The sequence below is a fragment of the Gadus macrocephalus genome, chromosome 14 (assembly GCF_031168955.1).
Source record: "Gadus macrocephalus chromosome 14, ASM3116895v1".
Classification (NCBI taxonomy): Eukaryota; Metazoa; Chordata; class Actinopteri; order Gadiformes; family Gadidae; genus Gadus; species Gadus macrocephalus.
The window spans coordinates 8,661,580-8,674,383 of record NC_082395.1 but is presented as its reverse complement, the minus strand read 5'-3'; the positions used below and the strand labels follow the sequence as shown (position 1 = coordinate 8,674,383).

Here is a 12,804-nt window from a genome sequence, read left to right as displayed (position 1 = left end):
TCTCTTAGGAAATGGTAAGTGGATAATTAATCTCGAATCCTGCAGTCCCGACCACGTTATAGCAGAACTTCTGGGGGAAGACGACACAGAGTCTGGGCCAGAAAAAAAAGGTCTGCAAGGGGCTGAGTTACAACTTGTTTCCTTTCCTTTTACGGAGATATTCTACCTGAAAAACATCTGATGAGGCTTTCAGAAGGGGATTTTCAGAAGTGTATTTATAGTAGGTAATGATTTGAAACCTTTACAGTCACTTATTTTCAGTTCACTACTGGCTGGGTTTGTTTTTGCCAATTACATGCTTACAGATCGCTGCCTCCAGCACATGATTGATGGAGAACAAAAATATGAAGCGAACAAAGCGAATCGCCCTGTTCATCCAGATTGGCAAAATAAATCTGAGTTGTAAGACTACAGATATATAAAATGCAAATGTGGCCATGTGTTACAACAGATACATAAAACATTGGTTTGGACTACGAAAAAAGCGTCCACGTCATCAAAATAAGAGAATTTGTCTTTAGTAGTGCTGACCCGAATTCCAAGTTTTCTTGAAAAAAACGCTTATCCAAATGATTAATATCTCAAAATCCCAAGAGGTGCTCTCATTCACTTTGAGAGCTTGATTTCATGGAAGCAATCATGACCCACCTGCTTAATTTAATCCAGTTTTATTTTGCGCTTTGTTTGAGACATTAGGTGAAAGCCATGAGGTATTAAGCAAATGTTATTAGAACTAGACTAGAAGGATCTTTATTGTCATATACTATGGTACAATGACATTTTGTCTTTCGAAAACAAAAATAAGAAGTTACGAACAAATAAAACAAGCAGTTGTTTAAAAAGTCACACTAGTTAGAAAATAAACAACTTAATCTGAAATATTTTTTTTTTTAGGATTTTATAGGAAATACACACATTTACAGAGGCATGAAAGTTTACCCAGCACCAATAGTAGGCGAGAGGATTTTATCTAGGCCTATAGTAAAAAATAAAAATAAAAAAAATTCTAATCTCAGAATTCTGTGACAATAATCGAAAAGTTAATTCGGAAAGACTGAAGTGCTTCGTTTTTGGCAACAAATTAACTTTCGTGACTTGCGAAATGATCCCTTAAATTGACAAACATCATCAAAGCAATTATTTGTCACTCCCAATCGATTGACGTCACCATCTTTTTTCAGAAATGTGCCGGATAGCCTACTGCACGGCTTGAGGACGTCCCTTCCAGGTAGGTCTATAAAATAAATAATACGTGGTATCAAATATTGTATACAATTTTATCAAAAATATATGACGTGATTTGATAAATATATAAAAAACAACTCGTTTGAGAAATGTAGACGTTAAAATGCTTTTTATGCGCCGTAAACTTCCGAATTTGATACCCGGCCAGTTTTGCTATCTCAAATATGGCTGCCAAATTGACGAGTCGAAGCAACGTGTCGACACAATGCGGCATCTATGTTTAGAGGTCTATAGACCTCATCCTCCTCACTTATAGTCGTGTATTCTGTTCGGCTACATATGTTTTTGCGATCCTCCCACGTGATTGATTCGAGCCATGGTCGCACAGGTGTGCAATGGAAAAGCGAAGGTGACATAGGCCGATCCCACGTCTTTGCGTGTTTCACTTTGATTGCGTATCAAAGATGTCGAACCCCTGACGCATTTGTAAAGGGAAAATGTTTTCCGGACTAAATGTCTCAATTCACGGGGACTCAAACACAGACTCTCAGAGGCTTGTAGAACTCGCTCACTGGCCAATCAAAGTAAGCATCATCATAGTTCTGGGTGCGATGATCACCTTGGGAAATGTTGCTGTTCTCATGGTCATTTCCTCATCCGTGTCTGGCTGGTCAAGAAACTCTCGGTACTTTCTCTTGTCCCTTACGGGTGCAGATTCAGCATTTGGTATTGTTGTTATGCCATTGAACCTCTGGGTGAGTCTTGTGAAGGACTACCGCCAAGGTCCCGATGTTCTGTGTCACGTCGTGGCCTTTTGCAACGCCACAGTCTACTCGACATGCATGTATACACTGGCCATGATAAGTCTAGAGAGGTATATTGCCGTCTTGTATCCACTCAAATACTCTTCTCTAATGACAAGGAAAAGATCACTGATGTTGATTGCTTTCTCTTGGTTCTTTCCGCCGTTTTTACTACTCCCGGTGTCATTTCCCGGTGGGATCATTGAAGTTCATTTTTCGACGGCGTCCCTAGTCTGCAATCCAACCTACTCCACCAACGTTGGCTACTCCATGTCTTTGACATGTTTTATTTTTTTCCCATGCTCTATCATCATGACGTACACAAATTTGCATCTATGGTGTGCTGCTAAGAGACAGAGAAAGAAATTGCGCAAATATGATCAAAACTGTCGCAAGAGATCTGATGTGGCATCCAGAGTGCTGGTCCCTGTGATGGCAGTGTATTACACGTGTTGGGCTCCCTGCATGGCAGCAATGATCTACAATGGTAAGCAGAACCAATTCATGAATATGTGTCCCTTAAGTCTTCAAGGGATACTTGTCATTTGTCTTTTGTATAAATATTTTGATGTCTTAATATTTTGATGTGTTATCTAAATGTAGGCTATCCCCAGAATATAGTGTAGCTCCCATTTAGTAGTCCTATATTATGATATAAACGATCACATGCAAAGGTACAGGAACAAGATTTACTGAATAGTTATCCTGTTCAGTTTTCCTTATTCCAGTGTTAAAGGTTTTAATATTAGGATTTGAAGGCAAATCCAAATCCCAAACAGTTTATACAGACACCATTGCTTGTTGGAATCAAAACTTAAGTCAAATGTGTAGTTTGTAAAATTAAGGGGCATCTAGCTAGCAGAACAGACTTGGCAGGTGTAGGCCTACTTCGGGGTAATCCTGTCTGTTGTATTCTGCCACCTCAACATTAGATGCAAGTCAATCCTGCACACCGCATCTTTAATAAAGTTTCACATGTTATTTTCCTTTAGTATTTTATTTTTTAATAGATTTACAGCCTGATCGCTATTTGAAGGTGTATTTATAACATTCTTTCATTCCTTTATTCCTATCCTTTCCAAAACCAAATTCCCATCCCCTACATCATTCAATAACAACTCTCAATCTTTGGAGGCTATTTCATGTTTTTTAATGAATCCAAAACTGTTTTTAAACGTTACTTTTCAAACAGACAGTTTTGTTATTATAAATGCAATCATTTATCATGTCCTGTTGCCTGCTAGTTTATTGTTGGGATGTAATGGGCTCATTGGCTAGCCAGACATATGAGGACTGCTCTGATGCACCTGTTCCAACCAATTGTCTGTGGGAGGCCAAATTATGAGTTGACACTGTTGTTTCCTTCCATCCATAGCCGTCTCGGGTAACAGCGTACCAGAGTGGCTAGAGTTTGTTGTGGTATGGCTGCCCACCTCCAATGGTTTTCTCAACTGCATCTTCTACTTTTGGATAAACCGCAGCTTCCGTAGGAAATTCCACCTGGTCTTTCAACAGCTAATACTGGCCCTGTGTCCGTCGCTAGCCAAGGCTTTTGGATGGTCGGCAGATCCACAAACACTGTTTGTGTCAGGAATGTGGGATAACAACAACAGTGTTTACGAGCGCTCGTCCAGCATGTCCTCTACTTGCACCATGATGACACTTGCTGAGGATGTAGGACACACCTAGACACACACACACACACACACACACACACACACACACACACACACACACACACACACACACACACACACACACACACACAGCATAAGCCTTTTGTACTGTCATTTGTGGTCGAACAGATAACCACCAGGTGAAAACTATGGTTTACAGGTACACATTTGCAATGAAGAGTATGAACAGCTTCATACTATCCGATGGGAAGGCAAAGCTTTACCATATCCATCACACGTCACACAACAAATTATATTTATTTTCTTTGTAGTTTCTTTTCTTTTTTAAATCAATCGTAACAACTGTTGAGCAGGAGGCATAGACAGTGAGTTTTATATATTTTGTTTTACCAATGCACAGTGTTATCAAGATTCTATGCACTGTTAAGGTAGGCTTTTAAGACACATTTTAGTCTTCGTTTTAGATAAACTATCTTTATTTAAATCGTCCCTGCTCAATCATTTCTCTTATGACCTATGCATGTAGGCACCTATTCAATGTTTTAATATTGTTGGGCATTTCCTTTTTTATGCGTGTGCCTTGTGTAAAAGTTATCACAAAATTGATTTAAAAATACTGATATTCAATGGGAATTTATGAAGCTAAAATGTATATTCATCCTAAACATGCATGAAATACATTTAGTTATTAACTTCATTGCGAGATATTACTTCATCAATTTTAAAAGTGTGAGGCAGTCTACCTGTTCATACATTCAAGCTTTGTCGTTCGAAGACCTTGACATATAACATCTGTGGCAACCTTTAAGGCAATGCATTACACTATAATCAAAATGGGAAATGTAATTAGCAGCTAATAGAGAAAGGTCACCCACTATGTGCCTGTAAGAGATAACCTTATGTTGTGATAATTTCTCCGGCCGAAGCTCATGATTTGCAAATGTTAAGCCTATAATCTGTCTGGTGTTACGTTATGTTATGACATCAATTGGCTAGTGGCTGGCTTAGTTTTTTTTGTTATGGTAAAATCTGGTTTAGATCCTGTGTACATAGGCATTATTTTTTTGGCAACGTCACTTATGGAGTTGCATTGTTTGCCATTTACCTGGACAGAAAAGATGCAAATGTTTTATTCCAAATTTTAGTTATGTGTAAACTAAGCCAAGTGTAAAAGCTGGGATATAGTATTCTGCCCCTTTTGCACCTCTATAAATTGTATTGAGTATATTTACATATGCAACTTTTACTAAATCATATTAATTAGAAATTCTGTAAATTAATTACTTGTATATAATGAAAAAATAATTTAAGTATACTTTTGACATGTGCCTGATTATGAACTATTTGAAATAAAGCTTTTTGCAAATATACCTTAATTTAGAATCATTTTCAGACTTTACCAGATAAGGAAGGCATCTCTAGTATTGGAATGTGTTCATTGCCGGTACTGTATGACAATATCAGGGTTATGAAAGTGTACTAGTGGAAAGTTAACTTTAGTTCGGTAGCCTGTATGAACGTCACTGTTTACTAAAGAGAGCGCACAGTTTCCTCGACGTTAACCTCTACGATTAACAGGATTGGTGTGAGCTCCATCCTTGGCCCTCTAGCCAGTTAAAGTGTGGTATGCTGGGATGCCCCGAGGCTTTATAAAGATTCATAATGCTCTGACGGCACATTATGTGAACAACTCCCTCGATAGACAGCATACGTTGCAGGGATTCTAGACAATAAAACAGCATGGCTGTTGTGGCCCCTCCAATACCCTGTATGAACCATCAATTTAATTATTAATTTATTCTTAATTTAAAACTCCTCCTCCCCAATGGAGTCTCCCAATATCACAAGGCAGTGCTCAATCAATAAATACTGTATGTGCCATGTGTAACTATCCACAGACGCGTTAGCTACCAGCTGTATCCTAGAGCATCAGTAAGTGATTTTCCATGTGGTTGAGGTTTTCAGTAAGGTCTCCCAGGACACTGAAGTGTTGTGCATTAGAAGCCAATGGTCTCCTTGAGATGACCTGTAGATGTGGCTGTCCAAACGAGCAGTGATGCCTGACTTTAGGATAACAGACACATGGAATGCTATGTTAATCGTTAATTTTCTTTCCATCAATAGCAAAGCTGTCTAAGCTGATATAGAGGAAAGATTTGTGCATATATTGGACAATTTAAACTCCTCATTGGGTCAGGTTTGAGGAAATATGAGATGGCTTATTCTTAACTACAATAGTCATTGCATTAAATTGGCATTTTTATTTCCTGTTATTTAAACATTACTGTTGAAACCATGTCAGATTGTTGCAAATATTCCACTCACTGACTCACACAGCCAGTTTCCCTTAAGATGGCCCTTACCATGATCTTTATGGAAGCCCTTTTTAGAGAAAAGTGCGTGCATCAGAACTAGCATAAATTATACAAACACACTCTATCTCTGTTTAGGAGTTATCAGTATCCCACACAAACACTTTTTCTTTTGTGAGCATAATTTATTCCCTGACGTGTGAAGGCATTGTTTGTTAATGAGCTCTGGTGGAAGAACCCGGGAGATATACAACGTTGAATTACTTGATGAATGCATTGGAGTGGGTGCAGATGAGCAATGTGGATAATATGTTTAACCATTTTAATAAACACAAAAAAGACATGGGATGACGTTGAGGTTTTGCTGCCACCTTGTGTATTGTTTTATTAACAGGAGAGTTTTCCTTCCCTCTACCCTTTTAATTAGATTGTAGATCTATACTCAATATGCATATCTTAAAATAACTTGAAATTGTTACTTTTGAGATCTGACTTAATGATGACAGCCGGGTAATGCTAATCCAAAACATTGTCCCCCCAACTATAACTTTTAAGTAGAAATGTGTTGAATAGGTCTACTATAGTGTGTTATGAAATCGTCTTCCATCTAGCTTGTATATATATTGCATTTGTACTCAAGGATTTATCTGTACCACTAACAGCAGCCTATGCATGCCACCAAAATGCACCACCTACTGCACTTGTATGATGCTCAGGTCTTGCCAACATGTCAGACTGCAGTCAGCTCATTCCTTCCGTTCCTGCCTGTATGAGGGTTCACCCTCAGCTTAACCGGGCTCGGCTGCCAACCTCTGTCGTCTCCTTGTCAAGAGTTCGGCTGCCACGTCTAGAACATCGGGTGCTGGCCCAAGACCAAGCAGACCACCTTCCACCGACAGGACAGAGGCCACTATAAACCATTGGGAAGAGGCTCCTAAACTAACTCAGTGGTTCCTAAGGTTCAAACTCCTCCCCCCACGGATGGGCGGAAGGGACAAGCCGCGGTTGCTCTCATCAACACCTTAGGGCAGAGAGAGGCACCATTGCACCTCTCCTACCCAGAGCACTTTTCCACTATCACTCCGTTGCCAAAGAGGAAAGGCAAACTCTGTCCTCCACCCACAGCCCTTCACCCAGGTCAATCAAGCACGCTCAAATATACTCTAGCTCTCATGGAGCAAAAGTCTGGCAAAGGGCTCCAATTCCATGTTCACTACATTCAGAGCCCCTTTCTCATAGAAAGGGAATTAAAAGATTACTGTCATCCATGCCAAGTGCCGAGGATGCAGTATGAAAAAACGACAAATCCCTGGTTCAATGCATGTTCGGACCCCGACTCGAGAACACAGTTGAGGTCTTCCTATGCAGCACTCATCCGCTACTTAAAGGTGACATATTATACCACTGAAAATCTGCGTCTTCTGACATCATCAGTGGGCGTGTCCACCTAGATGTGTGCTGGATAAATCGGCAACGTTTGCTTCAGTCCACTGGGTAGGCTGGTAGACTGATCTATCCAGCACACATCTAGGTGGATACGCCATGTAGTGATGTCAGAAGACGCAGATTTTCAAAACGGCTTGTAACAGCTAATCAGACTCACACCTGGTGGTATAATATGTCCCCTTTAAGTTTCCACCAGAGCCATTTAGAGGCAATCAATTCTGAACCGCTGTTCCAGAACCTTGAGGAATCTCAGCCCACACTCTTTGCCGTGGTGTGGAAGAAAAGCTTGCTTGAGAAAGCTGAATCAAGAGGGGGCAGCGGGTTGTATGGAGGACCTCCTTGTAGCTTCTGTTCTCAATGGTCTTTCTATGTGTTCCATGATTAGATCGCTAATATATGCGTCTTCCGCATATATTAGCACAGAATTGGCCTTGTGCTCTTTTCATTCAGATGAATATCAGACTATATATACATTGAGTTTGAACTGTCCCCAAATTGCAGTCACAATTTGGGGAGGATGTCTAGACAAATAACTGAGTTTATGACATGGTAATTGATGTTCTGTACATGAGCACAGGTAGCGTTGTTGTAGGCATTGCTTAGTTTGTCACCTGTATGGGTTGACAACCAAGATATGTGATGCAGTGATATGTGATTTCACTTTTTTTTAGTTTTCAGGTTACTAACCTTTTTTATTATTTTTTCTCTATTGCTTCGATGTTAACGTACATTCATTTATATTTGGGTCCAAAGAACTTCCTGAACATCCTAACCACACTATAAAAGGTGCAGTGTGCAGAATTTAGTGGCATCTAGCGGTGAGGCTGCATATTGCATCCAACTGAATACTCAGAATCTCTCTTCTGTGCTGTTTCTCACGCCTATCCTGATTTGATGATGTAAATGTTACTGGCTTAGATAGTCTTCTTTATCTCCTAATTTCCTTGATATTGACTTTTGTCTGTCTTTACCATATTATACAATGGCATGCAGTAAGAGGTTTCACTGCAAGTACTGCATGTTATAACATTTCTGAATGAAGAATGTACGTTTTCCATCACCTATACTTTTTGCAAAAAAAACGTAGCAATCCAGCAAGAGTGAGACCTCCGTAAAAAATATTATCTATTATCATGATTAATTCTTTAAAAAAATGTAAAAGGTGTTTAATAATATGCTTGGTAAACCAAGAGCCTTGTCTTGTATGTATTCTGGAATTAATGTACCAATTGCAAGACTGGTAAAATTGTATGGTATTTAACAAAGATTACTGCGGATAAATGTACCATGGTTTCCGAGATTATAGAAGACTTTGGACTGGAGGTTAGGGTGCACAGCAGTGTTGTCAATGTCACTTTTTCAGAAGTCACAACCTATAAGACTAAATCACTTAAGTGGACATTGCATATTGTTTTGGGGAAAAAAAAATCAGTGCGCAAAATTAAGCATCAAAGTACCAAAACATCCATTTAAAAATGCCCACTTCATGGAGAAAAGTGAATATCTTTCAACAAACGTCCTTATAACACATAATTCTGTCCACATGCAATGTTTTCAATGCATGGCATGCAACTGTTCTACATTCCTTGTTCGAAGATGAGTGAATGCCTTCCTGCAGTATTCCTAATTCTGTCATGTTAAAACCGAAATAGTAAAATATGTGTAGATTCCACAATTTGAGACCAAACATGCTTCAAGATCAACTTTAAAGTTGGACTATATAGACATGAACATTGTAAACATGGATTTCATGGATGACATGCTCCCATAATGATGAAATGGATGGATTAGAACTCCATATTACGACTAGCTTTATATAGCTTTACTAGCGTCATGACAAATGAAAATCTGAACACCATGGAGCTAAATGTTAGCTTCGCCAGAGAAGAAAATGATTTAAAAGTTCATCCAAGAGTAAAAATTCCTGTTTAAATACAGCATATGGGCAACTGCTTACACCAATAGATCTTTTAGAATAGTTTTGTTGTATATTTATGTTTTTTAAACTTGCATAAAACTACAGTTGATGTGATAGAAAAATGCATTTAATTATTCACCAAATAAATACCTTGATACATAACATTTAGAGATGTCTACATATGCGGAAGGCAGGTTATGGTATAAATTATTAAATTATCAATGACATTATTAAATCTCCAAAAACACATCAATACACCTGATGTACTACACAAATGATAAAATGGTTGTGTACTTCTGAACCATAATGCATTAAATGTCAACGGAAATTTTCCCAGCACCAGAACAAAGCTTTCGAAGAATAGATTACTCATTAACTCAATTACAAAGTAACATTAGTTGTTAATATATATGCTCAATGACAACCATATGTACACCTTTCTGGGTGAGATCCATCGCCAGCCACACTGTGAATCAGCAGGTCCAATACATCCTTATAGTGCTCCAGTGAAATGAGATCTGGAGACTGTAGAGGCACTAGCGTACACTGAACTCATGTCTAAAAACTCTGACAAGTCACAAAAGTAATATATCCATTCCCTAGAGTCGTATGCAGGAAAATCTGAGAATCAGATCAGTAGTTTAAGATAATCAAACCACCCAACACGTCACATTTGTCTTGTGTATCATGGATCTCCAACAACTGAATCCAAAAAAATATGACAAGCATGCTTTTATGCATTGAGTTGCTTTCACATGATTAGCGGAATAGATAATTGCATTAACAAGCAGGTTTTCCCAATAGTGGCCACTGACTGAACAGAAGATTGCAAAATAAACTATTCAAACCAGTTATTCCATGTTGTTGCATTTGCATCAATAAGCTGCTGTTTATCATCTGCATAAAGCAGAGTATGTATTAAAAAATTAAATAAAAAAGCATGTGACCGTGACATTTACATATAGCAATTTGTCGAACACATGACAATGGTAATGTTTATGGAGCCTAACCAAAAGGCATAATGGAAATACAGTTTCATGGACATACAATTTAAAAGCCTTCCCTCAGCTGTCCATTTTGAGTTTTCTGAAGAGCAGGAGCGGTAAGGATGCCTCCCCTTTCTCTGTACAAAAGACTTGACATAAATGTGTGCATTCAACACAAGGAGGTTTTGGTCCAACATGCCGTGGCCTCCAGACGAACAGAAGGTGCTAAATTCCTGAAATCAAGAGGACTTGTGCTCCAGCATATAGTAACGATACACAAGACCCACAATAAGAGCAACAGCAGCCGGAATCATCCATGTGGTCCATGAGCTGGAGAACAAGTGAAACAACAGAAATCAGATAAAGGTATATACAATGGCAACCACAATACCTTTTAATGTTGCATTCTCATTCATTAACTGACCTTGACTCTCCAGAAGTACTGACATAGATCTCCTAGTGGGGAGAATACAAATACTTATCAACATGCGTCATCAAGAATGGTTTTGGTTGTTACAATGTATTGTTTCAGATATAGAGAGAAGTGGATGTTTACAGTGTTAATGAATGTGCATCTCATGTAGCTTACCTTCGAGTTATTTTTCCCCCTGTCGTCCTAGAGGAAGAATCAAAATAAAAATCAATATTGTTGAATTACCCAGCTGTAACACAAACCAGCAATATACAACTGAATGAATGGCAAAAACATTCTTCCCTTTACATATAAATAAATATGACAACAAAACTAATCAGTTCTGTTAAATGGTTGCTGACATGTAGAAATGTAGGCATTTAATTAATTGCTTTAATCTGCTTGGTTCCTTTCATGGCATATGCCATTTCTTGTTTACAGACACAAAACCAACGTAAATTATTTCATGGTTCAAAGCATAACTTACCATATGAAGCTCCCCAATGAAGTACTGCAGAAGAATCTCTCTCGCGTCTATAGAGTGACCCACATCCTCGAAGCTCTCCGTTGCATCGGCGCCGGCCTGTTCTAGCAACACCTCCTCGCCTCCAGGATGCTAGATAGTTATTAGAAACATTGCCCTTAAACTGGTTTTCCAACGCTTACCAATTGATACAAAATAGTTACGTTGAACAATGTTATTAAAAAAGGGTACGCTATTAGATGGCAGTTTTCCATGGGGGTCTTATTAGTGGCACTGTTTTAGCTAGCAAACGTGTCTAAATCAACACAAAACACGTCTTACCTCCTCTAGGAAACTTGAAACGTCGTAGACTTTATCGTGAATGATAAGCCAAGTGTCTTTGCTCGTATTGTGCGCTGTTATTTCTTCCAGTGTGTAATATTTGACACAGTTATCCAACGTTTCTGTAACATCTTCCGTGTTGGAGTTCTTCATTACCTCACCCATTCTGAAGTTGCAGTGTATTGTTAAGAGTATGCTATTATTAGCCTGGAAATAATAACCGACGTCTCTGTCTACCTTACGAAGCGTTAGCGTTACCAGAATGGTTATCCGAGGTCAATAAAGATGCACTGCTACAAATGCCTTCCGTCAGCTACAGAAACGTGATAAATAAACTAATCGTCTTCGGCCTACTATGCTATAGCCGACAGCACACATAAGGGTGGGAGACGAATAGGATTCGTGTATTTCTTAACCAATCAAACAAACTAATGTTATTATACCTTGACCAATGGGACTCAGCTGCCTGGGGAGGTTACCAATCGGAAGCTTTTCGACGATCACGAGACATAACCGGGAGACAGAAAGGGAATGAGTGGGTTGAGATCTGAATAATAAAGTAATTCAGAAATGATCTACCTTGTAATTCCAGAAAATACAATTATGTTTTGTGGGTTTATTTTATGAATCGCATTTCTTTTTAAATAAAATAAAATAATTCTAAACCAGTTACTGTTTTTGAAAATTGAAATTGAAATGAAATTGGATATGCAGCTGTATTGTATTTGGTCTTCTATAATGTAAAGGGGATAAAAGCGGTTGATTTATATTATTATGTGATCACTCAATGCAGTTGGTGTACTGTATTCCTCGGCTTTACATTACAGAAACAGTTACATAAGAGTGTTTTCTAACAACAGGTCACGATGGCACTTGTATAACATCATCAATGTCATCATCAGGGGTTAATAAGGAGGGGAGCGAGTGGCTATGGACTCCTCCCTGCTGGTTTATCCTGTTTGAGCTAAGGCGCTAAACCTGCGCTGAGGCCAGAAGGGGTTTCTCAAGTTAATAATATGTATATATTAATATGTCAAAGTCATGACCCTCGATTTACTGGAGACACTTCTTACTTTAAAGGCTGGCTTCAAACAAATGTGATTGTGTGTGTGCGTGTGTGCGTTTCGTTTTTTTTATACCCATAATTTCAGATTAAATTATCTGCAAACACAAAAAAGTACTCTGTAAGTAAAGTATAATTAATCTCATTGGAGATTGAGCAAGAATTGATCAAGTCATATGTATACGAATAATGGCAACTCTGACCACTGGAACTATGGTTAGTATATTCGATTTGGAT

The 12,804-nt window shown here is 38.6% G+C and overlaps 2 protein-coding genes across 3 annotated transcripts; one reads left to right on the top strand and one right to left on the bottom strand.

Annotated features, from left to right (window-relative positions):
* The first annotated feature begins 1,374 nt into the window (after nucleotides 1–1,374).
* zgc:162592 (uncharacterized protein LOC561993 homolog) lies at nucleotides 1,375–4,993 on the top strand. 2 transcript variants are annotated; one of them, XM_060071904.1, is made up of 3 exons: nucleotides 1,375–2,475; nucleotides 3,364–3,673; nucleotides 3,728–4,993. In XM_060071904.1, the coding sequence occupies exons 1-3, from the start codon at nucleotides 1,683–1,685 to the stop codon at nucleotides 3,795–3,797; spliced, it is 1,173 nt and encodes a 390-aa protein (XP_059927887.1). In that variant the 5' UTR covers nucleotides 1,375–1,682; the 3' UTR covers nucleotides 3,798–4,993. The 2 variants fall into 2 exon arrangements, with proteins under 2 accessions (XP_059927887.1, XP_059927888.1); XM_060071905.1 differs by lacking the exon at nucleotides 3,728–4,993 and having other exon boundaries at nucleotides 3,364–3,704.
* Nucleotides 4,994–9,412: 4,419 nt separating this feature from the next.
* On the bottom strand, nucleotides 9,413–11,908 carry LOC132472330 (cytochrome b5). Its single transcript, XM_060071913.1, has 5 exons — nucleotides 11,505–11,908; nucleotides 11,187–11,315; nucleotides 10,877–10,903; nucleotides 10,712–10,743; nucleotides 9,413–10,617 (listed from the first exon to the last, which is right to left on the bottom strand). The coding sequence occupies exons 1-5, from the start codon at nucleotides 11,667–11,669 to the stop codon at nucleotides 10,527–10,529; spliced, it is 444 nt and encodes a 147-aa protein (XP_059927896.1). The 5' UTR covers nucleotides 11,670–11,908; the 3' UTR covers nucleotides 9,413–10,526.
* Between the last annotated feature and the right edge of the window lie 896 nt (nucleotides 11,909–12,804).